General features: G+C 40.1%; 1 protein-coding gene and 1 long non-coding RNA gene across 3 annotated transcripts in view; both read left to right on the top strand.

Annotated features, from left to right (window-relative positions):
• The window catches only part of tnrc18 (trinucleotide repeat containing 18), a 60,997-nt gene extending 44,466 nt beyond the window's left edge, over positions 1 to 16,531 (top strand). For both annotated transcript variants that reach the window (XM_023294533.3, XM_023294534.3), the window contains exons 19-30: positions 102 to 565; positions 1,030 to 1,164; positions 2,325 to 2,466; positions 2,556 to 2,673; positions 4,034 to 4,109; positions 5,994 to 6,102; positions 6,345 to 6,461; positions 7,109 to 7,261; positions 8,816 to 10,566; positions 10,682 to 10,918; positions 11,850 to 11,924; positions 12,635 to 16,531. In XM_023294533.3, the coding sequence (XP_023150301.2) occupies positions 102 to 565; positions 1,030 to 1,164; positions 2,325 to 2,466; positions 2,556 to 2,673; positions 4,034 to 4,109; positions 5,994 to 6,102; positions 6,345 to 6,461; positions 7,109 to 7,261; positions 8,816 to 10,566; positions 10,682 to 10,918; positions 11,850 to 11,924; positions 12,635 to 12,841 (3,584 nt within the window). In that variant the 3' untranslated portion in view covers positions 12,842 to 16,531. The remainder of the gene's footprint in view (positions 1 to 101; positions 566 to 1,029; positions 1,165 to 2,324; positions 2,467 to 2,555; positions 2,674 to 4,033; positions 4,110 to 5,993; positions 6,103 to 6,344; positions 6,462 to 7,108; positions 7,262 to 8,815; positions 10,567 to 10,681; positions 10,919 to 11,849; positions 11,925 to 12,634) is intronic.
• Positions 16,532 to 18,222: 1,691 nt separating this feature from the next.
• On the top strand, positions 18,223 to 21,733 carry LOC129347543 (uncharacterized). Its single transcript, XR_008599685.1, has 3 exons — positions 18,223 to 18,524; positions 19,087 to 19,245; positions 20,177 to 21,733. It is a non-coding gene; the product is annotated as an uncharacterized LOC129347543 (long non-coding RNA).
• Positions 21,734 to 26,199: the final 4,466 nt, after the last annotated feature.

Genomic DNA, 26,199 nt, shown 5'->3' with positions numbered 1-26,199 from the left:
ATTCGCTTAAATATTGATTTCAGAGAATCCAATACCTTGGTTTATTACTTGCTTGATGTTGTGTGTGTGTGTGTGTGTGACACTTTTCTCTCCTCTGTCAGGTTCGTCAGAGTGTGAGTGGTCAGACTCCGGCTCAGACTTGAGGCTAAGGAAGTTTCCCTCTCTGCTGCATGGAAAACGCTCCATCCCAGAGCTCCCCCTTTTGCCCCCGGCAACCCGCCGCATCGACCAGAGTAGCCCCACTAAGCGAGATGAAGCGCTGCAGGTCAAACGGAAGCCTCTGCCTAAACCACGCCCCTCGCCTCGGTCGCCACGGAGATTCAGCTACGACCTCTCTGCCAGCTCCAGCTTCGGAGGTTTCAGCGAGGATGAGGGTTGGAACCGCAGACGCAGCGAGAGGATTTTCCTCCACGATGCCACCACTTCAGCCAATCAGATGCCGGTGTCAGCCTCTGCCTCCACCAGTCAGAGCTCTTCCACTGGCTCAGCCCCCCCTCTCACTCCGAAGCCCGCCTCGAGACCCAAACCCACTCCACCCAGCCGAGAAGGGAAAGATGTGGTCAAAGTATGTCAATTATTCATCGGTTGGTTCTTCCCTTGAAAAGCAAAACAAATGCACTCTTTCTTCCCTCCTCTTTTTCCCACAAATCCTGTCTTTTCTGTTAGCATTTTACTTTCTCTCTTTCTCCTTCAGACTCTGGTTCCTTCACATCCTTTTGTCTCTGTTGACTTGTTTGCGAGTGTGTGTTAAAATGTGTGTTAGCGTGTGTGTTAGAGTGCCAGCAGGGTTTTCCAGTACTTCAGTCTCTGCAGCACTCCCCTGCTGTCTGTGTTGTGTTGCTGACAAGAAAGGACAACTGCAGGCAGCTTGGCAGCACCCAACCTTAGACTGTGTGTGTGTGTGTTTGTGTGTGCGTGTTTGTGTGTGCATGCATGCATGAAGATGCAAATCTGTCCAGCAGAGCCTTAGTGCAGTCATTCATTCATATGCATGTTCTAACTCTGTGTGTTGTGACTTTTGAAAAACAGAAAAAGAAGCTAAAGGACTCTCCTCTGCCTGTGAGCCCGTCCACTCTATGCAGTCCAATCACAGACAGCCCTCCAGCTCTGAGCCTCAGCCCAGTGCGCAAGAGCCAACCAAAAGCCAAGGCCAAAGCCAGAGAGGTTAGTTCCATGATTAATCAGCTGCAAAGTCATTATGGATGTGAACTTTATTATCCTGACAAAGACAAAACCTGAACTGTTAATTGGGTCGATACATAATTGAGGGACTTTTGAAGTCCATGGGATATATCTTGCATACATTTTTATTAAAAGTTAAAAAAAACTAATGTTTTTATGTTCAATATGATCGTGTCTTTACAAATTCCATAATTATTTATTATAGAAACAATCTCATTAATAAAAAGTGCTGGATATCACTAAAATGTCAACTAAATAACCGTCTGAATTTAACAACAATCACCTTCTAATTAGCTAAACAATAACAAAATGAGCTTATTCAAAAATTATTTTGATTGTGTTCTTTTTATTAAATTGAGATAATCATGACAGATATTTCTTTTTTTGTGTCTTTTTTGTGACTTTTTATGCCAACAGGTTTACTACAGTATCTTTAGAAATAACTTTCAATTTCAGTTTTGCTCACTTGTATATATAATATTTAGAAGAATGTTTCTGTAAAAATGCCATGTGGTGTTTGGTTATAGGTGGCCATGTTGATTTTAGGCCTCAAAATAGCAAAAATGTCAACTATGATACCTGTTAACTGTTAAAAAAATCCCACAGTTGTATATTGATCCAGTTATTAGACCTAAATGTGTGCACCCTGTGCTTTCTATCTTGCTGTGCTGCACAAACACATGTACACAAAGTAAGAAGTCTCAACAAATGAACTGTTAGCTTCTGTTGTATTTAACACAGTGTTGTTTTGTTACTGAGAAAAAAAAAGTAAACCTCTTGCATTGTGCGATTTCTGCCAAAGTGTTGTATTCCTCACCATCTGCCGCCAGCCAAAACTCGTGCTTGTTTTGGAAACACTAAATGCAGTCAAAGTGTGCGCAGGGTTCTTTGTGGTGGTGAAACGGCAGAGAAGATGGTGTATTCAACAGCATAAGTGCTGTAATATGCTACTGTTTGACTTTGAAAAGCTCATTTGTGGTGTCAGTCTGGTAGTTTGGTGGGCTGCCACAAATGAGCCTTAGGTAGCCTGAGTTAGTTTCACTTTACAGTCAGATGCTTGGCAGAAATATTTAATTTACTGAGCAGTTTAGAAAATATAATTTCGGTTTGCAGAATGTGAAGATGTGTTTGTGTTCCTGCAGCATTCCAGGGGCGCGGTGAGTCGGCTGATGGAGAGCATGGCGGCAGATGAAGACTTTGAGCCCAACCAAGACAGCAGCTTCAGCGAAGACGAACTTCTCCCAGCGCGAAGCAACAGCGCATCAGAGAGGTCCTCCACGCCTGGTCAGTACACTCACACAGCAACCGCCACGTTTCACTCGCAGTAAACAATGACACAAATAACTACTGATGGCTTGTGTTTCTGTGTTCAGCTCCAGTGCAGTGTGTTCTGGATAAGGACTCTCTGGTGGACGGACTCAGAGTTTTGATCCCGATGGACGACCAACTACTGTACGCAGGACACGTGAACACTGTACACTCCCCGGACATGTGAGTCGACACAAGAAACAAGCACTGACTGACGTGCAACCTTTAACCCTTTCAGCCCTAAGCATTTTCTGGTCATTTTTTTGTTCCTGTCATATTTTTTTTTTTTTGCACTTTAAGCTCATTTTTCAGTGCAAATTTAAAGTCTTGGACTGCTATGGAAACAGCACAACCATGGCTAGAAGTGGAGAGAACTCATGCAGTATGACAAAAACAGAAAACAGAAAAATAATTTGTTTTACAAAAATTTAAGAAAACCTGGTATCAATATGTCATTCATTTAATTTAAAATCTTTTGCCTGTTGTGTTGCCTGACATAACCAAAAGTGGTAGTTGTTTTTACACTTTGGCATTTGTGCTTATTAAACAAAGGAGAGTTATAATATTTACTGGTAAGCTTCAAAGTTGCTGTTGTGCAGCTTTTACTTTCTTTGGTTGTAGCCAAATATAATCTAGCCATTCCCTGTGTTTCACTCTTCATGTTGATTGCAGCTTTACATTTAATGAAGACACTTTAGACTGTATTTTGCAGAAATTAAAATGATCTATTTTAAGAATTGAAATAGGATAAATAATTTTTTAACTATTACTTTACATACTTTTCCTGTTGTATAAAATTACAGACAATAGCTGCAAAAACAAATATAGTTTTTTATGGATATTTACCTTTATTTTAAAATACATTATCTTTTTTCATCCTTAATATGCATAACTTTCAGCTGTTGGTTTACAGATTTTCCCTGTTAAATTACAGATAATATTGATTAAAATTCACAGAGAAAAAGCATTAATTTACATTTTAACACTACGAAAACCAGCTGCACAGACCTGGTAACCCTTTGATGCACAGTGTGGGTCAGGAAATACTCATTTTCCATTGGATTTGGGTCACTTTTGACCCATGTTGCACATCAAAGGGTTAAACTGTCAGTGTGATTGTTTTATCTGCTGCAACATTTAACTGTACTGGAGACTTTATTCAACAAACACTAGAATACAAATCAGCTCATCTGCCTAAGCGTGGCCTTTTTCTTTGAAACACACAGAATCTTGTACTTGGATAAACATAAAAACATAAAGTACACCATTTAGGTTCTTTATTTGATGATTCACAGTTTCTTCCTCAATGGACAAGAAACAAATTAAAGCTCTGGCAGTTGGAATGAGCTGCTCCATGGTGCTTGTTTTAAAAGACGACACATTCTGTTGGACATCAAAGCAGTCAGTATCGAGATAAGGACTCCGCTCTGTCGTCGTCAGCTGCTGTAGCTCCAGAGACTGTGTTGTTTATAGCGATGGCTCTTGCACAGTGACCCCAAATGTTTGACCCCATGGCCCTTTCTCCCACAATTCCTCCCTGTAGATACAGCGTGGTGGTGGAGGGGGAGAGAGGGAACCGACCGCACATCTACTGCTTGGAACAACTGCTTCAGGAGGCGGTGAGTAAACGGGATCTCATTAATAAATTAAAGAATCTTCGTATCTCTATATGCTTTTGTGTGGGCGTGTGTTCTTTGCGTATCTCGACAGCCGCTCATCCGATCTGCTTTAAACATGGAGGAATTGTTGAAGTAGTCGGAATAAGCGGTTCTTCAGAAACATAAAAAAGCGCACATCAATCAGTGACTACAGTGTTCTGTTTGTATCAGTAATACTTCTTCATTTCTGCACTGTTGTTATGTAACATTACACCAGGCTTAATCTCATGTTGTTATTCAGCTGTTTTATATATTCTCTTTACTTTATCAGCCATGTGTGAGTTAAAAAAACAGCATTACAAAAAAACAAAAGTTGATATGTTGTTTTCCATTTCATGCACTGATTTGTCAGTGACTATCTTAACTGCTTTTTACTGCATTGATGAAGTGAATCCATGTCTAACCTTTGTAAAGTTTTTGGTTAAGTGCCTCATGAAAAATACTGATTCTCCAGTACAGGAGAAGTTTTGACAGCGATTACATTAATCTGTGCTTGCTATTGAATTTGAGGTTTGGTATTTTTGTGATCAGGCATCTGTTAAATTTGCTATTAACATTTTAATGCAGCAGTGATGTGGAAATCAGATGGGTCAATATAGAATTGCGGGACTTTTTGTATAATAGTTGACATTTTTGCTGTTTTCAGACCTAAAATCAACATGGCCGCCTATAACCAAACACCACATGGCATTTTTACACAAAGATTCTTCTAAATATTATATATACAGCTGAGTAAAATTGAAATTGAAAGTTATTTATAGAGATATTGTAGTAAACCTGTTGATATGCGATAAATCCACACTTGACTCACACACTATTTTATATTAAATAACTCAGAAAGCCTTGGAGTCTTGCCAGTCTTTTCTTCAGGAGGAAATGACATCATGTGGAGCAGGTCATGTGATCTGGAATTAACACACTTCCTTGAGAGGTGTTTTTGTAATGAGTAACTTATTTGAAAGTGACACAGATACAATTTGTTATTTCCCATATAAAATTTGATATATTGGCAAAATAGAAATATCTGTCATGATTATCTCAACTTATTAATAAGAAGACAATCAAAACAACTTCTGAATAATCTCATTTTATTATTGTTTAGCTAATTAGAAGGTGTTTGTTATTAAATTCAGACTGTTATTTAGTTGACATTTTAGTGATATCCAGTCATTTTTATTAATAAGTGATCTTTTCAATAAAAAATTACTATGGAATTTGTAAGACATGATCATAATGAACATAAAAACATTAGTTTTTTTTTTTACTTTTTAATAAAAATGTATGCAAGATATATCCCATGGACTTCAAAAGTCCCTCAATTATATATTGACCCAGATAATGGTGATGATAAAATTGTTGAATAAATTATTAGATATGAATAATGCAAACTTTTATTATATCATTCCAATAACAGAAAGTAACTTAAATTAGCTGTTATATTAATTGAAAGAAACTATTGTTAGATTTATCAAAAAATATTCATGAGATGCAGGACTAGACTACAATATATTCAGAGCCATGTAGAGAGCGACGGTGTGGCTTACATCTAATTAGGCATCAGATAATTAGAGTTTTAGCGTTAGCAGATGTGAGGTAGTTTGGATGAGCAGTTGGTCGATGATTTTAAGACCGAGCACACACCTTTCCAAAGGCCGCTGCATTAGTATTTCTTACATATGGACCCTCTAAATTTACAATACATGCCACTTCCTTCTCTATACCTGAAACGTGAGATGTGAGCCGCACTAATGAGTTAGAGAAGTGAAAGAGTTGTGTTCTTGTGCTAAGTGGAATAAACTGTGGCGTTATCTTCACATCTGAGAGTTCTTCATTTCATATGCGCAGATCATTGATGTGAAGCCTCCATCCGTGCGCTATCTCCCAGAGGGCACCCGCATCGCTGCCTACTGGAGCCAGCAGTACCGCTGTCTGTACCCCGGCACTGTTGTCAACGGTACCACTCACACACGTCATTCATATAATGGGATTCATGAACAAATAACATGAACTGTTTAATTGTAGCTGGCTTGATGAAGAAAGGTAAAAAGCAGATGGTAATGGAAACTTAAAGTCTGGGTTCTTGTTTCACACCTTTAGTTACATTAGTAGTGAACAATGGGAAACAATGTTGCAGTTCACATAAAAAAAACAAGCGTTATATTAGTTGTTTTTAATCTGTTGTGTTTTTCCAAATAGGAAGTTCAGATATTGATGAGAATGATGATCTCATCACTGTGGAGTTTGACGATGGCGACACAGGCCGTATCCCTCTTTCCCACATCAGACTGCTGCCGCCAGACTACAAGATCCACTGTGAGCACACACACACACTGACACACACAGTTTTTAGACAGTTAAATAACATTAAATAACAAACAAGAAGAATGAACACGCCAAACAAAAGCCCACATGCACACACTTTTTCTCATTGCACTTTCACATTCAGTTATAGTAGTAATTTCATCCATTTTCTCAGTATGCTAACACACAACTATTCATTGTTTTTTACGCTGTAGAGTGTGTGTCGTGTCTAACACGTGTCTCCCTGAACTAACCACTGGTTTAGACTTCATGGTTGTTCATGTCAAGTACAGTGAAGACGATGGGGCTTCCAAAGAGGATTAACAACATGAAGCACTTTGCTTCATAAAAAATGTAAAGACGCTGCGTTACATTAGTCTTTTTCTCTGTGGGCGCTTCTGTTTCTGCACACCAGAGGCTGGTATAAACATATTCATTTTGGCAAATAAGATGTTTGCAACGTGTTTATGCTTCATGAGGTAAAAAAAACCCAAAATAAACGACACACTCACATTATTGTGTCCTAAATAGAAACACCTTGGCTCAGCTGAGAGGTTAGAACATGGCAAGTAGCGCATAACTTTTGTTCTCAAGTGTACGAAACATGTAGTTTTAGTCTTTTGAGTCACACAAACAACGTGAAGTCTTCCTCTGTCCAGGCGCTGAGCCGTCCCCTGCATTGCTCGTGGCCAGCTGTTCCAGGAGGAGGGTCCGCAAATGCAGCAAAGAGGGCAAAGAGGCAGGAACAAAGCCAGAGGAGACCACTCCGAAGATCAAAGGAAAACCTGGTCGCAAACCAAAGCGCAAACCAGGTGAGCTAAGCAAGCTGCTCCTTGAAAGACAATTTGGTTAATAAAAGCAGAACATCATAGAGTTACATGCAAACTTATTCAACCCCCCTGACATTTTTTACATTCTGGCAAAATGAGCAACATTACAACTGCAGGCGATTTCTAAATCATGAAAGAAGTGGACAGTTAGTTTATTGAAATACAATACCAAAGCAAAAATCAAGATTTAATTCATAATCCATCCAAAATTTCAACTTTTTTATTCAACCCCCTATAAATACAGATAATTGCACTATAACTCAAATGCCGTCCACCTGTATGTATACATTTTGAGGTGAATTCAATGGTGACACATGCTAAACATTGAGTAATACGCGTTTCTATAAAATGGGTTCACTTTGTTTCAATATTCCCCATAAGCCTCTTGCAAGCAACATGGTTCAGACCAGAGAGATGTCCCTGAAGTTGAGAGAGGAGATAGTTTCTTTGCACAAGAAAGGAAGACATCCAAGCTCTTGAATGTTCCCAGAGACACTGTTGGAAGCATCATTCAGCATCACATTTTGCCAGAATGTCAAAAGTGTCGGGAGGGGTTGAATAATTTTGCTTGCAACTGTTCTTTACAAAAGTCATTTTTGAGTCCCCTCTACCCCTAGCCATGGTTGTACTTTTTCCATAAATGATGTTACGTTGCACCAAAAAAATTGCCCACAGTGAGTAAAAATATGACGTCCAGAAACAGATACAGTTGGCTCATGGTGAGTGTAACGTCATTGCTCTTTCTCATCGCACATCATACTCAGATTACTTGTTTTATCACTGAAATAGTTGATCGAATTAAGTACAGTGTCACAGAAGTATCCGACAAGGAAAGTTTGCCTTCTTGAGAACCCCTATGGGACCAGTAAAGGACTACTCACACTGGAGCCAAATGTGTCTGCATATCATCATCAACAGTAAAGATAAGATTGTACATTATTTGGCTCAGTGCTCACTATGAAAGTGCACTGTGTTGCTCACTTATCCATTTAAAAAAAAGGAAAACATTGCTTTATTAGTTGTTTGTTATCAGGAATAATAATAGAAATGAGTCCGATGTGGTTTGTTGCTGTCTTTGTTTTAACATATTTATCACAAAGACCAGTAAAGAGCTAAAACCCAAAATATTCTCATTTTTTAACAAGTCGTTTTTTTTAGAACAGAAAATCGCTCAAGGTCCAGACATATCTTTCTTCCCATATCTCAGATTTGACCATGTCTGTCATCTCTGATATCACTTTAATGAATTTGCGCTGCAGCTGCTTTTTTGTCCTGTTGAGCTCAGAGACTATAACACGAGCTGTAATATAAGGCACAGTGCTTGTCTGCTTTGCTGACACTGGCTGTGTTGTGGCTGGGTAAGCACTTCTTGAATGTAATGTTTTCATTCTGAAAATGTTTCCTTGCTGATTTCTCTGCCCTGCTCAGCATGTGAGGCTAAAACCATGAAGCCACACAATGAAAATGTCAGCACATCCAGCTTCAGCAAGTTATTACATTTATTTATGTTTTGCTGTTTTTTCTTTTTACCACCAGACACTTCCTTAAACCCAGATGGCCGGGAGAAAACCGATCCTCCACCTTCCTCCACCCAGCCCACAGAGCGACCCCAGGCTCAAGCCAAGCCTGCCCAAGACAGGTCTTCCTCTGTCCAGAAACCGGCTCAGGAGAAGCCCCGGCCTGCATCCCGTCCAACAATGGGAACCCAGACTAAATCAAGCAACAAAAGCTCCACTACGTCCCCAACGAGTAGTCCTACGCTTCCCAACCCGGTGCCCAGGAAGAGCAGCTCAGCGCAGCCTCCTGCTCCTAAAGCATCCCGCCCTCTCCCTCCCTCCCTCTACCCCTCCACCTATGGAAAGGTCCTGACTGTGGATCTCTACAGCGAGCCCAACCTCAGCTCATACAACAGCCAGCGCAGAGAAAAAGAGACTAACAGCACCGTAAGTCCCACCACCAACAGGCCCATGCCTCGGCCCAGCATGACGGCTTCATCTGCCACACCCAAGCCCAGTGCTTCGTCCACGCCCAAACCCACTCCTGCCTCCTCACCCAAATCCAAACCCTCTTCGGACCATCATAGCGGCTCCAGGCCCAGCCTCAGCTCTGGACTCCTACCGAGCCCCATCTCTAGACTACCAACAAGCAAATCGAACTCTTCTCTGACTCCTAGACCTTCATCGTCATCCTCATTGTCCCCATCCTCTGCCCCCCGACCCAAACTGAAGATGTCAACCAATCAATTGTCCTCCAGACCCAGCTCCATCTCCAGGCCCAAGTCCAGCCCTGGGCAAACTGATGTGAGACGAAAGAGTCTGTCTGCAGAGCCCCTTGTGAAGCTCGACCACGAAGGTGTCACCTCACCCAAGACCAAGAAGACCAAGGCTCTGATGTTACTACAGGGTCGGGGAGTCAGGCGAGACCACAACCCCATTACCACGGACACAGACGATCAGAAGCTGATGAAGACTAAATTGAAAGCTCCAGATAGAGAGACTGGTCTGCCAGAGAAGGACTCCAGTTACAAAGCACCGATACTGGCTAAAGAGAAGACAGACGGTCGTGGAAATGGTGGTAGAGGACAGGAAATGGACACAAGAGAGGAGAAGGGTAAAAAAGAGGAAAGAAAGGAGGCAGAGAAGAGAGAGGAAAGAAAAATGAAAGAGGAATCTCAGAGTAGCAGCAGCTCCGAGTCAGAGGAAGAAGGAGAGAAAGGGAAAATAAAGAAGAAGAAATGCACCTCAAGCTGCTCTTCCTCCTCTTCATCCTGTTCTGGTTCTTCCTCATCTTCCTCCTCATCATCATCTTCATCCTCCTCTTCATCCACTGATGACTCCTCCTGCAGCTCAGATGAAGAGAGGACTGTTACGCCTCCGCCAGGCCCGGTCCAAAAGCCTCCATCACAGACAAAACCAAAAGAGAATGCAAAAGAAGAAGAGGAGGTAAAGAAGGAGGTGGAGATAAAAGTGGAGGAAGAGGAAAAGCTGTACCCTGCCTCACAGTCTCCCTCCCCTTCGAACTCTCCCACTCCTGCTCCTCCTTCTCCCACTAAACCTCCAAAACCAGCCACCGGAAAGGGCTCCGGGCAGAGGGGGCGCCCTCCAAAACCAAAGCCCAGCGGAGGAGAGGGGAAGGCGGGTAGACCAAAGCGGAGAGAGGGGGTCCACCTTCCCACGACTAAGGAGCTGGCTAAACGTCAGAGACTTCCCAGTGTGGAGAACAGGCCCAAAATTTCTGCTTTCCTCCCAGCCAGACAGCTCTGGAAGTGGTTTGGGAAACCCACTCAGGTCAGGAGAAGAATCTTTCACAGATAGAAAAAAAAGATCAACCTCCTTGTATTCACCCAGATACAAGGAGGAAGTGTCATGCTGTCACTTTATTCTGTGGTTTTTCCTCCTCCAGAGACGCGGTATGAAGGGCAAGGCTAAGAAACTCTTCTATAAGGCTATCGTGCGTGGCCGAGAGATGATCCGGATCGGGGACTGTGCCGTGTTCCTGTCCGCTGGCCGACCCAACCTGCCCTTTATCGGCCGCATCCAGAGCATGTGGGAGTCCTGGGGCAGCAACATGGTGGTCAGGGTCAACTGGTTCTATCATCCTGAGGAGACGAACCCCGGCAAGAAACTCACCGACAAGAAGGTGGAAGTTTATACTGAGGGCACTCGTTGAAATACTTACTATACGGCTATAGAGTGTTATTGGAGGACATGAGACTTTTTCACTTTTGTAACATTTTGCATGTTGAAATTCAGGGTCAGTGAAGTTACCATATATGGTTCCTTGCCTGTTAGTGGTTTAAAAATAAAAAACATTCCAAGAAATGTATATATCATCATTTAGCACAACTACTCAACCGTAAAATGTGTGAATTTCTTCAACTAACCATGGTTAGTTCTGACATTTCGACCACACATATGGGTTTGGCTCCTGAATGAATGTAGAGAAATCACTGAGCTAAGTAGATCGGTTCTGAAGAACACAATAGCCTCTTTCAGACATGAGACATGGAACATTTCTGGGTTTAACAATCCATTGAAGTGACAGCATTCTCTCTTTCAGCCTCTCTCATACACGGGTCACGTATCTGTTAATGTTCTTCACGGCTGCGTTCACACATGCCACCCACATTGTTGGAGAGCGCCGCAGTGCAATATTGGTGCTGAATTTTGGAAAAATTTGTCCCTAAATCACTTCCCACAACTCAAAATATTGCTGCTTGTCAAAGTCTATCCTTTAATGTGACAGGTCAGTTCACATTTACGACATGTTGAGAGTTATATGGAAATGGATCCTAGGCCTGACATAGTAAGATTGCTGGTGATTGCTGGTGATTGCTGGTGATTGCTGGTGATGAGTGACTTGGGTGCGCATTCACACATGCAGCCGACCTGTTCAGTTGCCATCAGATTAATGGGGTCAATGTGGAGAGGGGTTTGTGTAACATATCATGATACTTAAATTGTACGCTTGATTCATACAGAGTCATCTAAATAAAGAAACATTTGTCATGTTTGATAAATGTTTGATTAGTTTCAAGCTTTTTCCTAAACTGAAAACATTTTCTTCTCAGAACTGGGATCAGATGTGTGGTCAGTCTTTACCAGCAGCTCTGCACTCTTCCATCCAGAGGAAAGACTTCATGGAGGTGAGAAGAAAATTAATTATATTTCACCTGTGGTTCTCATATAGTGACGCTAGAGCAATACACAGTAGACTCTATAGACAAAGGTGTTGTTGACATTGTCAGCTAAAGGTAGAGTCGGTGATTTTAATCCAGTACAGTTTTGGGCAAATTCAGTGAATATCTCCTCACAGTCAGTCAGCTCCCCTTTGTGTGGCCTAAAAAATTCGGCTGACTAAACCACAATAAAACACAAACACTAATAACCCTGTAACACTAATACAAACCCAAATAATGAATTTTAACCGACGTCTGATCGCTGCGCATAGTGTTGCTCTGCGGTGTTGTGTGGTGTGTGGGGAAGGTTTATAAAACCTTAAAATATATATAAATAATTACAGAAATATGGTCACTACTTCATGGATTTTCGTGTGTCATGGGGGAGTCTGACACGTAAACCCTGCGATAGACGAGGGACCGCTGTAGCTTCATATTTACCTCTGCGTTTGCTTTTAATCATTCATTCAGGTGCTCTAGTTTTGACTTATCTGCTATATTTAGTCTTTTCTGGTTCTGGTCTGGTTAGAACAACAGACGAATGCAGTAAACTCAAATTGGAAAAGCAGCAGCACTCTAGAGGTGTTTTATCACAAATGTGCAGTATATTGTAGTTTTCTAAGTGTGTGTGTGTGTGTGTGTGTTTGTGTGTGTGTGTGTGTGTGTGTGTGTTGCAGCGCGCCCTGTACCAGTCGTCCCACAGCGATGAGAACGACGTGCAGACGGTCAGTCACAAGTGCCTGGTGGTGAGCGTGGAGGAGTACGAGCAGATGACCCACACTCGCCGCTATGCTGACAGCGAAGACCTTTACTACCTGGCTGGCACCTACGAACCCACCACCGGCATGATCTTCAACACGGACGGAGTTCCAGTCATCTGCTGAGCGAACACAGAAACTCAGCGGGAGATGCTGAAACCAAATCACGTCACGACTTACTTTGGACCTCACCGGAAGTCAACCTGTGGTCTAATCACTGATTTTTATTCGTGATGGATCCTCTCTCAGCCGTGAATCAATGAACTGCTCTGACACCACGATAAACCAGACCGTCACAAACAGCTACTACTACAGAGACGGGAGACACTACGGACAGTATTACAAGGAAAATGTCTCCTGAAACATTTGCACACACTCATTAACACATTCTGTTTCGCTTGTTGTGTTCATGGGAAAAGTTTCGAAACATGCATGAGCACTTCGGTCTCCTTTTGTATGTAAATATACCCCGCATAGACGAACATATATGTACGCTCACACATGCACAAACACAAGTGTAAATACTCACCCCATGTAACACGCACCGTTATATAGAGGAAAATATGAGTGTTTTATTTTCATGTAATAGATTTATGTCAGAGTACTTTTTTCTATAGAGGTAAACAGTCAAGAAGCTTTAATGAACTGTGAATGATAACGATGGTGATACAGGAAGAGCGGCCTGTGTCGGTCCGTCCACCCTTCCCTTCCCCCCGCCAGCGGCAGAGCGGGCAGACGGACGCACACACGCCGCCGAGTGTGTGACATTGTGATTATGATGTTGCCGTGGTGATGTTACAGTCATGTAAACGTAATCTACAGAACAGCAGGAGTGACAGACCGACAGAAAGCGAGCACAGGAAAGAGAGAGGTAGACTCCTTCCGTTGCTGTCCAATAGAGAGAGAGAGCACTTAAAAAAACACTTAAAAGTCTATCCTCCTTACTTTAACCCCTTCAGTTCCCCCTTGACAATCCTAGCGCGGGCAGGAAAAATTGTCCGTGTGCAACTAAAACTTCTCACTCCCTTAGAGACTCAGGCTAAAAAGAGAAGAAGGAAACTTGTACTATTAAAAGAACTTATTTTCATCTTTGAGTTCCTTGTTTTAAAGGAAAAATCCACCCCATGAACACTATGAAAGAAAATGATGGATTTTCTTTGCCCGTTTTGAACCAAGACTGAGAAATGGACCCCACAGGAGGAAGAGAGATTCTCCACAGCCACCAGATGTGATCCATTTTGGGGTTTTAAAAGCATTCTGGGAAATGTAGGACATTTTTTTTTGGCCAACAAAAGTATCCAGTTTGATCACAAAGTACATCCCTGAATGCAACATAGAATACAAGCTGATGTGTTGACAGTGTAGGAGTCCCAGTGGGTGGATTTTTTCTTTTTTTTTTTTAAAGTGTTTTCAGGGTTGTAAACACTGCAGTCAGTCCAAGATGCATCAAGGTCATGGCACTGATATTCGCCACGAAGCTGCCAGCGCTGATTAGATCAACATAATTCAATTTTAACACTCGACGTCCACGGTTCGGCCCGATCTGCTCATTTCGTCTGCAGCGTTTGCAACCTCTAAATGTCCTGCGTTAGATGTACTTTACTTTTCTTTTGCTTCTGCTGTTTTATGGATGTTCATCTTGACCCTCTCGAATCACATTTGCCCTCCAAGCAATCACCTTTTTGACATGAGTGCACTTTGAATGAGCTCCAGCGCAGAGGAGACCGTCAGTGGGAGTCGTAGAAGTCTTCCGAGAGTATTTACCGACTCCCCCTCTGCACGCCGGCGATACCCCCTTCACCTTTTAGACACAGATTAAGACACAGAACCACGTCCCTCGCAACACGTTCTTCTATTTTTTTTGGTTCTTTCAGCTGCTTTTGAGTTGTTTCTACGTGCCTATTTTAATGGTTTTTAAGGTGAGACTGTTGAATGTCGTGCTCAGGATTGTGAGCGTTTCGGGCGGCCTTACTCTCCCAGGCCTTATGATGATGACGATGACGCGCCAAATCTTTAAGTGTCGCCCTCTTACTCCCTCCATTATCCTTGGCGTCTGTATGTGCAGAGAAATAATCTGATGTTTTCTGGGAAATGTCTTCGTGATTGGTAGTTTAAACAACCTGTTGTTCCTGAGCTCGTAGCCTGCTCAGTTACATTATTGTGTATCAGTATATATTATACTCTGTGTGTGTACTTATGTATGTATGTATGTATGTATACATATATATATATATATACACACACACATAGTATATGGTATACAGTATATATGTGTTTATTAACCGCATTGCCCTTTTTGCTTTTCTCTGCTTCGCTGCAGAGATTGAAGATTGTCTTGTTGATATTCAATAGGTTTAATATTTTCTACTCTCTTGAGATCTTTTGGTTTTGTCTACATTTGTCTGATTTTATTATAGGCTATATCATGTTTTCTTGTTTTTTTTTTTTACTCACTGAGATGGCTGCATGGTGTCTGGAGGACAAATGTAAGACGTTACTGTGGCATTTTCTTCACCATTACAATAGCATTTCAGTATTTATGTAATTCAGACATGATAGCCACCTAGTAACGGAACGTTCAATATTTGCTGCTAGTCCATTAGTCTTTAAAGTTGTTTAACCAGGTACAGAGTGACTCCAGTTTTATCTGCTATAACCCCACCTGCTCCCCAAGATGCTGCTCTTACGTCGGCTGATACCTAAAGTTCAAATGTTTTGAGCGACAGGCGTCCAAAGTGGATGTCCGGTTGGTATCTGAGCCGCGGGAGCATCGCGGATACACAGGCCCCATACCGGTGTTTGCAGAGTGAACAAGTTAAAGTGCCCGTTTATGAATGTTTGTTTACCCCTGGAGCTCCTAAAGCACTTTTTTTTCTGTGTGTGTGTGTGTGTGAGAGCAGTAGAGATGAGGAGACTGATAACATGTCACACTTTTATCTCCTGTTATTACCACATGTACACACACACACACACAACTGCACACATATAGACACCCTTGTAACCCTTTAAGGTGTGTGTTACTGCCTTCCAATCTCTTCTTGCCCCCTGTTTCCATCCAAAGTCCAGCCTTAGGCCTTCGTACAGGGGCCAACACAAACACACACACTTACTCCCCACTTTGCTTTCATTTTCATTTGGTGTCATATATTTTAAGACTTTGTGTACGTCATGTTTATCACCGTTTGTGTGTTACTGTATCTCGTCTTTGACTTTTTTCGTCTTTTTGGCTGCCATTATTTTGCTCATTTCTGGGTTTTTTGTTTTGTTGTTTTGTTTTTTTTTTGCAAGTTAATGTAATTATTTCCCCTTGCTTCCCCTCTCTGAACAATTGTCTACGCCTCACAAGCAATACTGCTAACAGGCACTGGGAGCTAGCTGCTAGAGAGAGAGAGAGGAATGGGAGAGAGAGCAAAAGAGAGAATGGGAGAAAGAGAGAGAGAGAGGTGGACTGGAGGCTGGTTCTTCGTCTGCTGTTCCTTCAATATCATTATTGTCCTGTTACAGAAAAAAAAAGATTATTTTGAGAGTAAATAGAAAAATCATCTAAGTTTTGTAAATGATCCTTCACTGTCGAGGGGAGATAAAGCTATCAGAATATACTTTATACACATGTCTAATCTTGTAAAAATGCAAAAAGAGTACATTTTAGAGATAAATCTGAAACCAGATATATTCTGTCACCCTATACTATATGTGTAAGGAACTGTTTTTTTCTTTTTTTTTTTACAGACAGCAAGCACGTTTATCAGTGTTTCTTTGAAATTGTTTTAGTAACTCAATATTTTATAGTTAATCAATAAACTGATGAAACTGTAACTTTGTTGTCTTCAGAGTCTTTGGCATAAAAACAACCTTTATTGTTCTGTTGTCTCATATCAGTACTTTTGATTGAACACAGACACTTTTTAATCCTCTGAACCTCAAGCCCAGGTCACATTTTCCCCACTGTGGGCTTTTTTTTTTTTAAAGTAATCATGTCCTGCACCTCTGTGGAAACGACACAACCATGGCTAGAAGGAGAGACAACTCAGAAATGTCTTCTATGCAGTTATATATGGAATCACAGGAGTGCCATAATAAAGATTAATCTCTTTAAAAAAAAGTAAATATAAAGAGGAAAAATGAAAAATTACAGTTAAAACATATGGAAATACAAAGGTGAATTTTATCTTTGCTTTTCCCTTTTCCTTTTGTTTTTTCCTTTTTTTTTTTTTTTCCAGGTACTGATTACTCACCCTGGACAGAGAGCCCCACCCAAAGCCATTTGATTGACAGCTCAGTCCATCAAGTAAAAGCGAAGGCAAAATGGAACTAGAAAAGCACTCAGAGAGCGCAGTACTCTGCCAAGGCCGTTCATTCCCCCGTATGTCATTGTCAGAAATGCAGCATATTTTTGTAGAAATGCTGCGTTTATTTATTAGTTATTGATGATCAAAAATCACGGCAACATAGACTATGGCCATTTAATATAGATGTACCCACAAAATTACCTCGCACTGAGCACAGGCATGTGTCATGCATGTGTACGTTATGTACAGATACCGAATCGCGTGACCTAAATATGTCGCGGGCCATGGGAATTGATGGGACTTGGAAACACCCCCACAATTTAATCAATTGTTCCTTGTATCATTTACAGTGGATAAGTCCTGATAAGTCCTCAGTGGTTGATTTGTAGTAGGATCGCAGTCATGTGATGTAGTGTTCACTTATCATAGTTACAGTGACGCTGTGCCGCTATCTCACAATGATACAGAAATCTTTAACAAATCCCGGGATCAAGACTAGAAGCTGCATCACTGCCAAAATCTGTGTCGTTGCTGACCTTCCTTAAAATTTTCATCCAAATCTGTTAGTCTGTTTTTGAGTAATGTGCACAGACAGACAGACAGACGGACAAACGTATGCCGATTGCCACATAACTCTGCCACGTTCATTGGCAGAGTAAAAAAATTGTAAGAATGCGTTTCAAATTTGAAGCACTGGTGAAACAAACAGCACGAATCCCTTCCAATCATATTCAAGGATGTGTAACGAAATGGAAATGTTTTTTTCCACATTATGGACGACATACTGAACTATGACGTTTTAGTGATATTTTGGACGACATCCTAAATTATGACGTTTTTGTCACATTTTGGACGATGCACTGAACTATGACGTTTTTTCCATATTTTGGATGACATACTAACCTATGACGTTTCTGTCAAATTTTGGACGACCTACTAAATTATGACGTTTTTGTGACATTTTGGATAACATACTAAACTATGTCATTTTTGTCACATTTTGGACGACATACTAACCTATGACCACTGTCCCCTCTAAGCTGCGCAATTGCGCACTGCTGACACGGTCTCTGCACACAGAAAATCTGCGCTGTGCACAAAAAAAAAAAATCCAACCTAAATTGTAAATAAAATAAACACGTAACCATTCATTCTGTGCTCTTTTTCAGTGTGAGTCAGTGAGTGACCAGTGACTGGCTGCTGCAGCCAATGATGCGATTCACATACGTATTTACCATAGACTGTATATAATGGTATTTACGCAGCTAATCAACGTCATTGACAGGCGTCCTTATGTGCAGCCATCGTTGTTGTCATAGATATGAATGAGTAGATAGGACACGCCCCTTTGAGCTGCGGCTACAGCGAGGCTAAGCTAGTGGGGGCGAAGTTTCAGTGCATTCCGTTGATGTAGACGGCGTGAAAACGGAAACAACAAGTATGCCGGCTAACTGTGCTGCATACAGTTACACACTACGTCGTACGATTGAGACAAGGAAACTTGGAATGACTTTTCATAGGTAAGAATAGTTTTTGGCTCTTTTTTCATTATGAAATCTTGTTGAGAGCTTCCAGTCTATGAGAGCTAACTAGTTAGCCACTAGCAAAACGCTAAGTCGAGCTAGCAGCTTGACAACCAAATACCAGACGATTAATAGTAGCTGTAGCATAGTTGTACAAGCAGTAGTAGTAATACTAAAAGTACAAGCAGTAGTAGTAGTATAAATAGCCGTTAGAGTCATAGAAGTAGTATCAGCTACTACTAGTAGTAGTCACATTGCTATTACTACCACCAATACTACCAATAGTAGTTATAAAGCCTAACTCATGTATATCCAGATTACCATCTATGTTCTTCCTCCAAACCCATTTTATGATTGGGATTACAGGCAATTCTTTAGGACTGCTCTCAAATAATTGAAATGTTACTAAACAAGGTTATACTTATCAAATTAAATAGCTCTGGTCTCCAGTATATTGGCGAATTTGGTTATTTGTACTTAATTTATTAGCATGATTTCTTTTTAATATGTTGTGTACAGACTTAATTACTTCTCTGTCTACTTTTCTTACTCCATGTAGGTTTCCCAGAGACTATGGGTTGAAGAGGAATTGGAAGTTTGTCGGCTTAGACCTGGTGTCATTCCATCAGTGTTAAACTTCCCGGCTCATCTTGGAAGAGTATGTGCCAGAAAGACCACGACCAGGCAGCCTTGAGATCTTAGGCAGCGTCTCCCTGAGGTGGGTGTCAACGGTGTTCACAGTCAGGTCTGTGGTAATCCCGTCAAAAAACAAAACAGAAAAAAATCTAGATTATAAATCAACATGTAACCAAAGCACTCTGTGTATAACGCCATAGTATAGGATGTAGTTCAGAAAATGTCAAATTATAGTATACTTTACTCAAGAATAACATAGTATGGCCTGTAGTTCATAGTACAGCATGTTGGCAAAAAAAACCCCATAGATTATTATGTGGTTCAAAAAGCGCAAAATGATAGGATGTTGCCTAAAATTGTCATGTATGATATGTGGTTCAAAAAATGTCATAGTGCAATATATTGTCAAAATATTATGTAATTCAAGAAAACATCAGAGTATAATATGTCGTCTAAAAAATGCCATAGAATAATATTTCATTGCACAAGTAAAAGTATAGTAATTTTTAAAACTGTTCAAATTCTTACAATATGTTGCTAAAAAAACAACAAAAAAAACTAAAACAAAAAAGGTCAGTAATATGTCAATTAAAAAAGCCTATAGTATAGCGTGTCGCCCAACAAACATCATAGTATAGCATGTCGCTCTAAAAACGTCACAGTATAGCCTTTAGTCCACAGCTGTCAGTAGGTGAGGAGCAACACAAAAACAGTCCAAACACTGGTTTCCAGAGGGTTAGACGTTTATTTATTTGAAAGAGGAAGTTTAAAACAACACATGTGAGGGGGTTTAAAAACAAATGGGTGTTAGTAAAATAAAAATAAATAAACAGAGCTAAAAGTGAACTTCATGTTGACATTGATGGGCATTCCAACCAGGAACAAACTAAAAGATAATCAATACGAAAAAAACTCTTCCTGTTCACCTCTTAAAATCCAAAAACACACCGCAGTAGCACCCTAAACTAAAACTACCAATGGGTTTCCTGTTTTCCTTTCTGAACAATTCAAAGGTCCCTCTCTGTCTCCCCACACATCCACCAACCACTGGAACACATCTCCAAAGTTCTGCCGGGCCACCTCAGCTTCCCCTCAGAACAAGTGCTGCCACCTGCCAGATGAAGGAGCCTTTTGAGAGGCAGCTGGCATCGTGATTGGACTGTACTTTGGTCTGTTCCAATCCAGCTTCAGCTCCAGAGACGGCAGGCGGGACGAGTCAACGGAGGCCGGATGGACGAAGGCATGCAGCTGAGTACAATCCAGAAAACAACAGAGGAGGAGTGCAGGGCCAGAACAACCAGAGTAGCATCGTATGTCTCTTAGAAAACATCATAGTAGAGCCTTTGAGATGAAAAAACGCCATCATATACATCGTATATTGTACAAATAACAAGTCAAAGGAAAGAGACATACATTGTAGAATTGTAGTAATTGTGGGCTGACTGATTTACTGATTATCAGTATTTTATTTTTTACTGATTTACGGTAATAAATACATTTAAAAATGGTGCTACTTTGGCTCTGAACCTTAATCTACCTGTGGTCGCTCTGTCTTCTGGAGTGATTTGATTGGTTATACGTCACGAATAAAACTCCTTTAACTTAACATCTGTAAACAAAACAAAAACGTATCAACAAAGTTTTCTGTTAGTTTATGTTCTTCTAAGTTTAACTCCAAGATTTTAAATACTTTCATTTACTGCAAATGAATATCTACTCCAAATGTCTCACTAATAATCATTATCAGCCTTAAAAACCCACAAAACACCCCTCTATACTCGACCACACTTAGTACAGTCCGGTTCCCCCTTCTATAAATCTGCTTGGAATCTTCCACTTCCTGTTTGTCAAAGTGGCCTTCTACCTGGACAGGTTTTGTTGGAGCTCATGCAACAAACATTTTGGGTAACTGCACTTTAATATGGATGGATGACACTGAATTAGAGTCTGTTTTAATGAGACTGAGTTAAGATGTGTAGCTCTGTCATTAAATAGGAAATTATTTCTCAGAATTCACAGAGAAAAGTCTGAAATGTTTGCTAGGTTAGCGTCCCACATGTTCTTTGGCTCAGCTAAAGCTAACTCTCTCCAACTTCTGGATCTCTTGAGTTGCTTGTTGTTAAAATATCTTGCTAGAGGTGCTGAAGCTCAGAAAGTCTGAGATGTTTGTTCAAAATAAGCTCATTCTCAAGTCTTATCTGAACTGTCCTCTTTTGTTTGAACTTTCCCTAAACTTAGGAGTTAATGACAGAGCAGCACATCCAGACTCCGTCTCATTTATGTAGAGATTAAACTTCAGTGTCATTCATTGATGTTGAAGTGCAGTTTTTCAAATGTTTGTTGCACATGCTCCCGACCAAACCAGTCCAGGTGGAAGACGATGTGAAGAGAAAGCTCCAGAGGATGAATATCACACATTTACGTTGGAAATAAATGTCCTTTAATTAGACATTGTCATGCAAATGATGTTCAAATCTTTGAGTGTTTTGTTGATGTTGGTTTCTAAATGTTTTTTGACACTCGGCCCCAAAGATTAAAACCTTTTACGGCTCACAAGCTGCAACAATTCACACATTATCAACTATCTTCCTGACTAAACTAAGATAAAAAGTGAAAAACTGCCTGATTCCTGCATCATGAATGTAAATCTATTTGGTTTTTATGACAGTAAACTGAATATATTTGGGCTTGACATTTGATAAACCAAAACAAGAAATGAATTAGTGGAGAAAACAATCAACAGATTAATGGACAAAGAAAATGTGTTTTCGAACATATATGGCTGAATTTCTACAACATTGCAAGATACATACAATTTGAATTCAGTTTTATTTATATAACGCCAATTACAGGTCAAATTGTCTCAAGATGCTTTATTTTTATATTTTTTGTCATATTTAAAATATGACAAAGTAAGAAATTTAAACCTCTTGACTAATCCAATTTATTATTTAGTTTTTAAGAGACTAATTGACAATTCAAACTTTCTCCACTAAAACTAATAAACATGAGGTCAAATAGAAGGAACAGTTTTAAATACTGCAGTTCCACGACGACAAGAATAAAGTTTGTCAACAAAAACAAAATCTGCTGGTGGATTCCATTAAAGTCCTAATAACTGATAATAAAGTGTGATACTAAAGGTTTGTGGTGCTAAACATGTCAAAGTAAAGATATCAAGTTGAACATCTGGATGGAGGTTGATAAAAGTTGACCTCCCTTCGTTTCTCTGGAGCGACTCCATGGATTTTATGGATGGTGGTTAAAGACCTGCTCTTCTAGTCATCTTCCTTCTAGTCACTGTAAAAAGTCAGTCCATCCTGGCTGACTTCAACATCTCTTCATGACAACTTGTTCTGTCTCTGACCTGGTGGAAACTCCAGAAACTCGGGAAAACCTGTCGAGACTCGAAGAACTCGTGGAGACTCGAAGAACTCGTCGGGCGGGGGAAGGTGTGGTGGGTGGTGAGGGGAGGTGGGGGAGTAGAGGGGGGAGGCCGCCACCCACCTCCCCGCCTACTCTCCGCCCTGACTCCACCCAGACTCCGCCTTGGCTCCACCCATGTGGTCACTTGGAAACTACGATGTCAAAGGGACGACGAATTTATTTCTTTTTATCTGATCTGTAGCTCAGTGAGTTAAGGATTTGCCTATGGAGCTGCAGGTCGCTGGTTCAAGACCAGACCCTTCTTAAGTTTTATCAAAATCCTGACAAAGACAAAGAAAGAAAACTGCCGGTGGTGGGTCTTGAACCTGCGACCTTCCAGTTGGTAGTCTATCCTCTTATCCTCCTGAGCTACTTGCTCAGATACTAATTCTTCTTTTTTTTGCGCATTTATCATCTATTTTTTGTCGTTTTTGAGTTTTTTTTTTCCTTGAGTCTCGACTCGACCGTTTTTCTCAGGAGGTTGGACTTCAGCCTTTGTTCTGGAGGGTTGAACCCTCAGTTCCAAGACTTTCCAAAGCCTCCACACCTCCCGAGTCCTCAGGACCTGAGCTTTCACACAGTCTGAGGGCTGAAATTTTCTAAGTCCCACAGTAGTTCTCTGTTAGTTTGAACCTTCAGACAGTCTGAGGGCTGAAATTTTCTAAGTCCCACAGTAGTTCTCTGTTAGATTTAACTTTCAGACAGTCCAAGGACTGATATCCTCTAAGTTCCTGAGTAGTTCTCTCTTAGTTTGAACATTCAGACAGTCTGAGGGCTGAAGTTTTAACAGTTTCTCAGTACTTCTCTGTTAGTTTGAACCTTTAGACAGTCTGAGGGCTGAAGTTTTAAAACTTTCTCAGTACTTCTCTGTTAGTTTGAACTTTCTGGTTAACAGAAGCCTTAAAACTTGTGACCATGAGTCTTGATTTCACATTTAGACCATCCATCTGAGTTCTTCTCAGACCTTCACCTGTGGGTTTTTTAGAAATCCTCAACAAACTTTGATTCTCTTCACTGAACAGTAAAGTTTGTGGAGATCAGAAGGTAACATTAGTTTGATAAATGCCTTCAACTACTAGTAGACTTTATCTGGGAAGCAGTTTTCTGAAATGAAACATAGAAAGAGCAAATGTTTGAAGAAACAACTTGATGTTTTCGTTTCAGACGAGAAAACGCTTTAATACTTTTATCTGTTTTTGCTCTTTTTCATCGTTTTATTGTCTCTTCTGTTTAATTTGATCTTCTAAAGTCTAACTGGTGTCTTTTCAAATGTATTGTCTTTAGTTTGATTCTTCTTAAACATTTAGATTTGCTCTTTTCTCACCTTTTATTCTTTTCTAATGTCTGATTTGATTTCCAAATGTTTTGTCTTTTTAATGTTTAATTGTTTTTTCAAATGTTTTATTGGCTTGTTAGAATTTTTTTTCTTGCCCAGTATTTAAGTTTTTCGATTAAATCTTTAAGGTTTTTCTTTTTAAATGTTTTACCACCTTTTAATGTTTAATTTTCTTTTTAAATGCTTCATTGTATTTTCTCTTTAATTCCTATTTAAAGTTTAATTGTCTTTAAGATTTAATTTTCTAATTAAAGATTTAATTTTTTAATTAAATGTTTTGTCTTTTTAAAGGTTTAATAATCTAATTAAATGTTTTGTATTTTTTCAAATGTGTAATTATCTAAAATATTTCATCTTTAATATTTAATATTTGTTTAAAAAAAATTGTTTAATTTCATAATTACGTGTTTTGTATCTTCCGTTTAATTGTCTAATTAAATATTTTGTCTAATATAATTTAATTGTATTTAATATTTAATTTTCTTTTTAAAAGTTTTATTGTATTAAATGCTTTTTTCCTTTGACTTAATTGTTTTTTTAGTGTAATTTATTTCTTTATTCTTTTTTTCTGTCAAGATTTTAACCCCAACCTTAAAAATGAAACAAACCCTTAAATCACAATGAAAATACTTTTGTTGTCACAATCATGAGTTAGTCAATTATTCAGTTTATCAATTCAACTTTATTTGTTTACCACCTTTCACACAGATGACAAAACTAAACATGCAAAGAGAAAAAAAACTATGCTAAAACTATGATTAAAACTCAAAAACATATTTTAAAAAAAGATTTAGCATGGTAATAAAATGTGTTGTGTCCAGGGGATGGAGGGAGTTTATTGAAGTCTTCTTGGGGTCACATGGGAAATCATTTAAAATATAAACTTGATATTCAGTCTAAGGAAACTGCAGAGCGTCAGAAGAACCAACAATATCTCCTGTTTTTCTCCTTTAATGAGTCGACCCTTCTTGTGCTTTCAGACAAAAGAACTACAGACTCTTCACAACCTGCTCAAACTCTTGGTACAGGACCTCACCACACGGGTCAAGAAGGTTTCTGTCTCATTTCTACTCTGAAGCTCAGCTTCTCCTGCTCAAACTGCTGACAAATGTTTCTGCTGCTCTAAAGTCTGGTCTCCAGAACTTCCTAAAAACTCTCAAAGTCTCTTCTGCTGCAGGTTGCTTTGTAGAACTGTTCCAGAAAACCTCACTAAACCACAGGAGGAGCCTCAAGATAGTCGTCCAAATGAAACCATACAAAAACCAAACTCGTACAACCCAAACGCTAAAGTCTCCTGCAGCCTACCAGAGAACCTCTGAGAACAGAGAATCAGGACAGGAACTCTTACCTTCTGGACAACCAACGTTGGTTCACAAACAAGAATACAGAATGTGTCTGACCAAAAACCTCTGAAGACTCACTACAGCCAAGATAAAGACACAACTCAGCTGCAGCAAATCCACTAATCACTGCACACATTAGCACCATGTGGTAACTGTGGCTAAAGAACCACATTTACCAAGACAACTATCCAGTACAAAGCCCTAAAACACACCAAGAAACACATTAAAGATGATTTTACTGCTGGAAGCTGCAAGCCAACGCCTAAAGAACAAACTGAAGCAACGGAGCCAAACCCGGTTCAGTGGTGGAGAGAAACAGAGGAAATGTTTGTCTGCAGCTAAATAAAGCAGGAAGACACTGAGCTGCTCAGGTGTTCCTGATAACACCAAGCAGCCACCTGGACAGCCAATAGGAACACAGCTTCCTGGAAGTCCAGAGGGCTGGGTTAGTGAAGGAAATTTAGTTTAAATTTGAAGCCGAAAGTTAACAAAGAAAGTTGAAAACCACCTTCTGATACCTGAAGTCTCTGAGTTTTCACACAAAGAACACCTGAACATGTGAAACTGGTTCCATAGTAGAACCCTCATTGTAAAAACGTCATAGTATGGTGTGTTGCTCAAAAAACATTAGGATCCGGCTGTCAGGGGACAAACATGTAAGAAACATGAGAACAGAGAGAACCCAACCAGTAGGTCACAGTTTATCATCCCCCAGTCATCTCCTGAAGTCCATATGGTGAGAGACATCAGTATCTGGTTGTTCATTTACCAGAGGATGCTTATAATCATGCTGATGTGGTCTGTACTCTACAGTATTTTAGTGACTCATTAAATGCCTAAGTTGTTTTTGCTTTTTAGTTTTTAATAAACATTTAACAGCCTATATGTAATCAATAAATGGCCTTTGTCTATATTAAGAAAAACTCACTCA

This window comes from Amphiprion ocellaris, chromosome 19 (genome assembly GCF_022539595.1).
Source record: "Amphiprion ocellaris isolate individual 3 ecotype Okinawa chromosome 19, ASM2253959v1, whole genome shotgun sequence".
NCBI lineage: Eukaryota > Metazoa > Chordata > Actinopteri > Pomacentridae > Amphiprion > Amphiprion ocellaris.
This window is presented reverse-complemented; position numbering and strand designations above follow the sequence as displayed.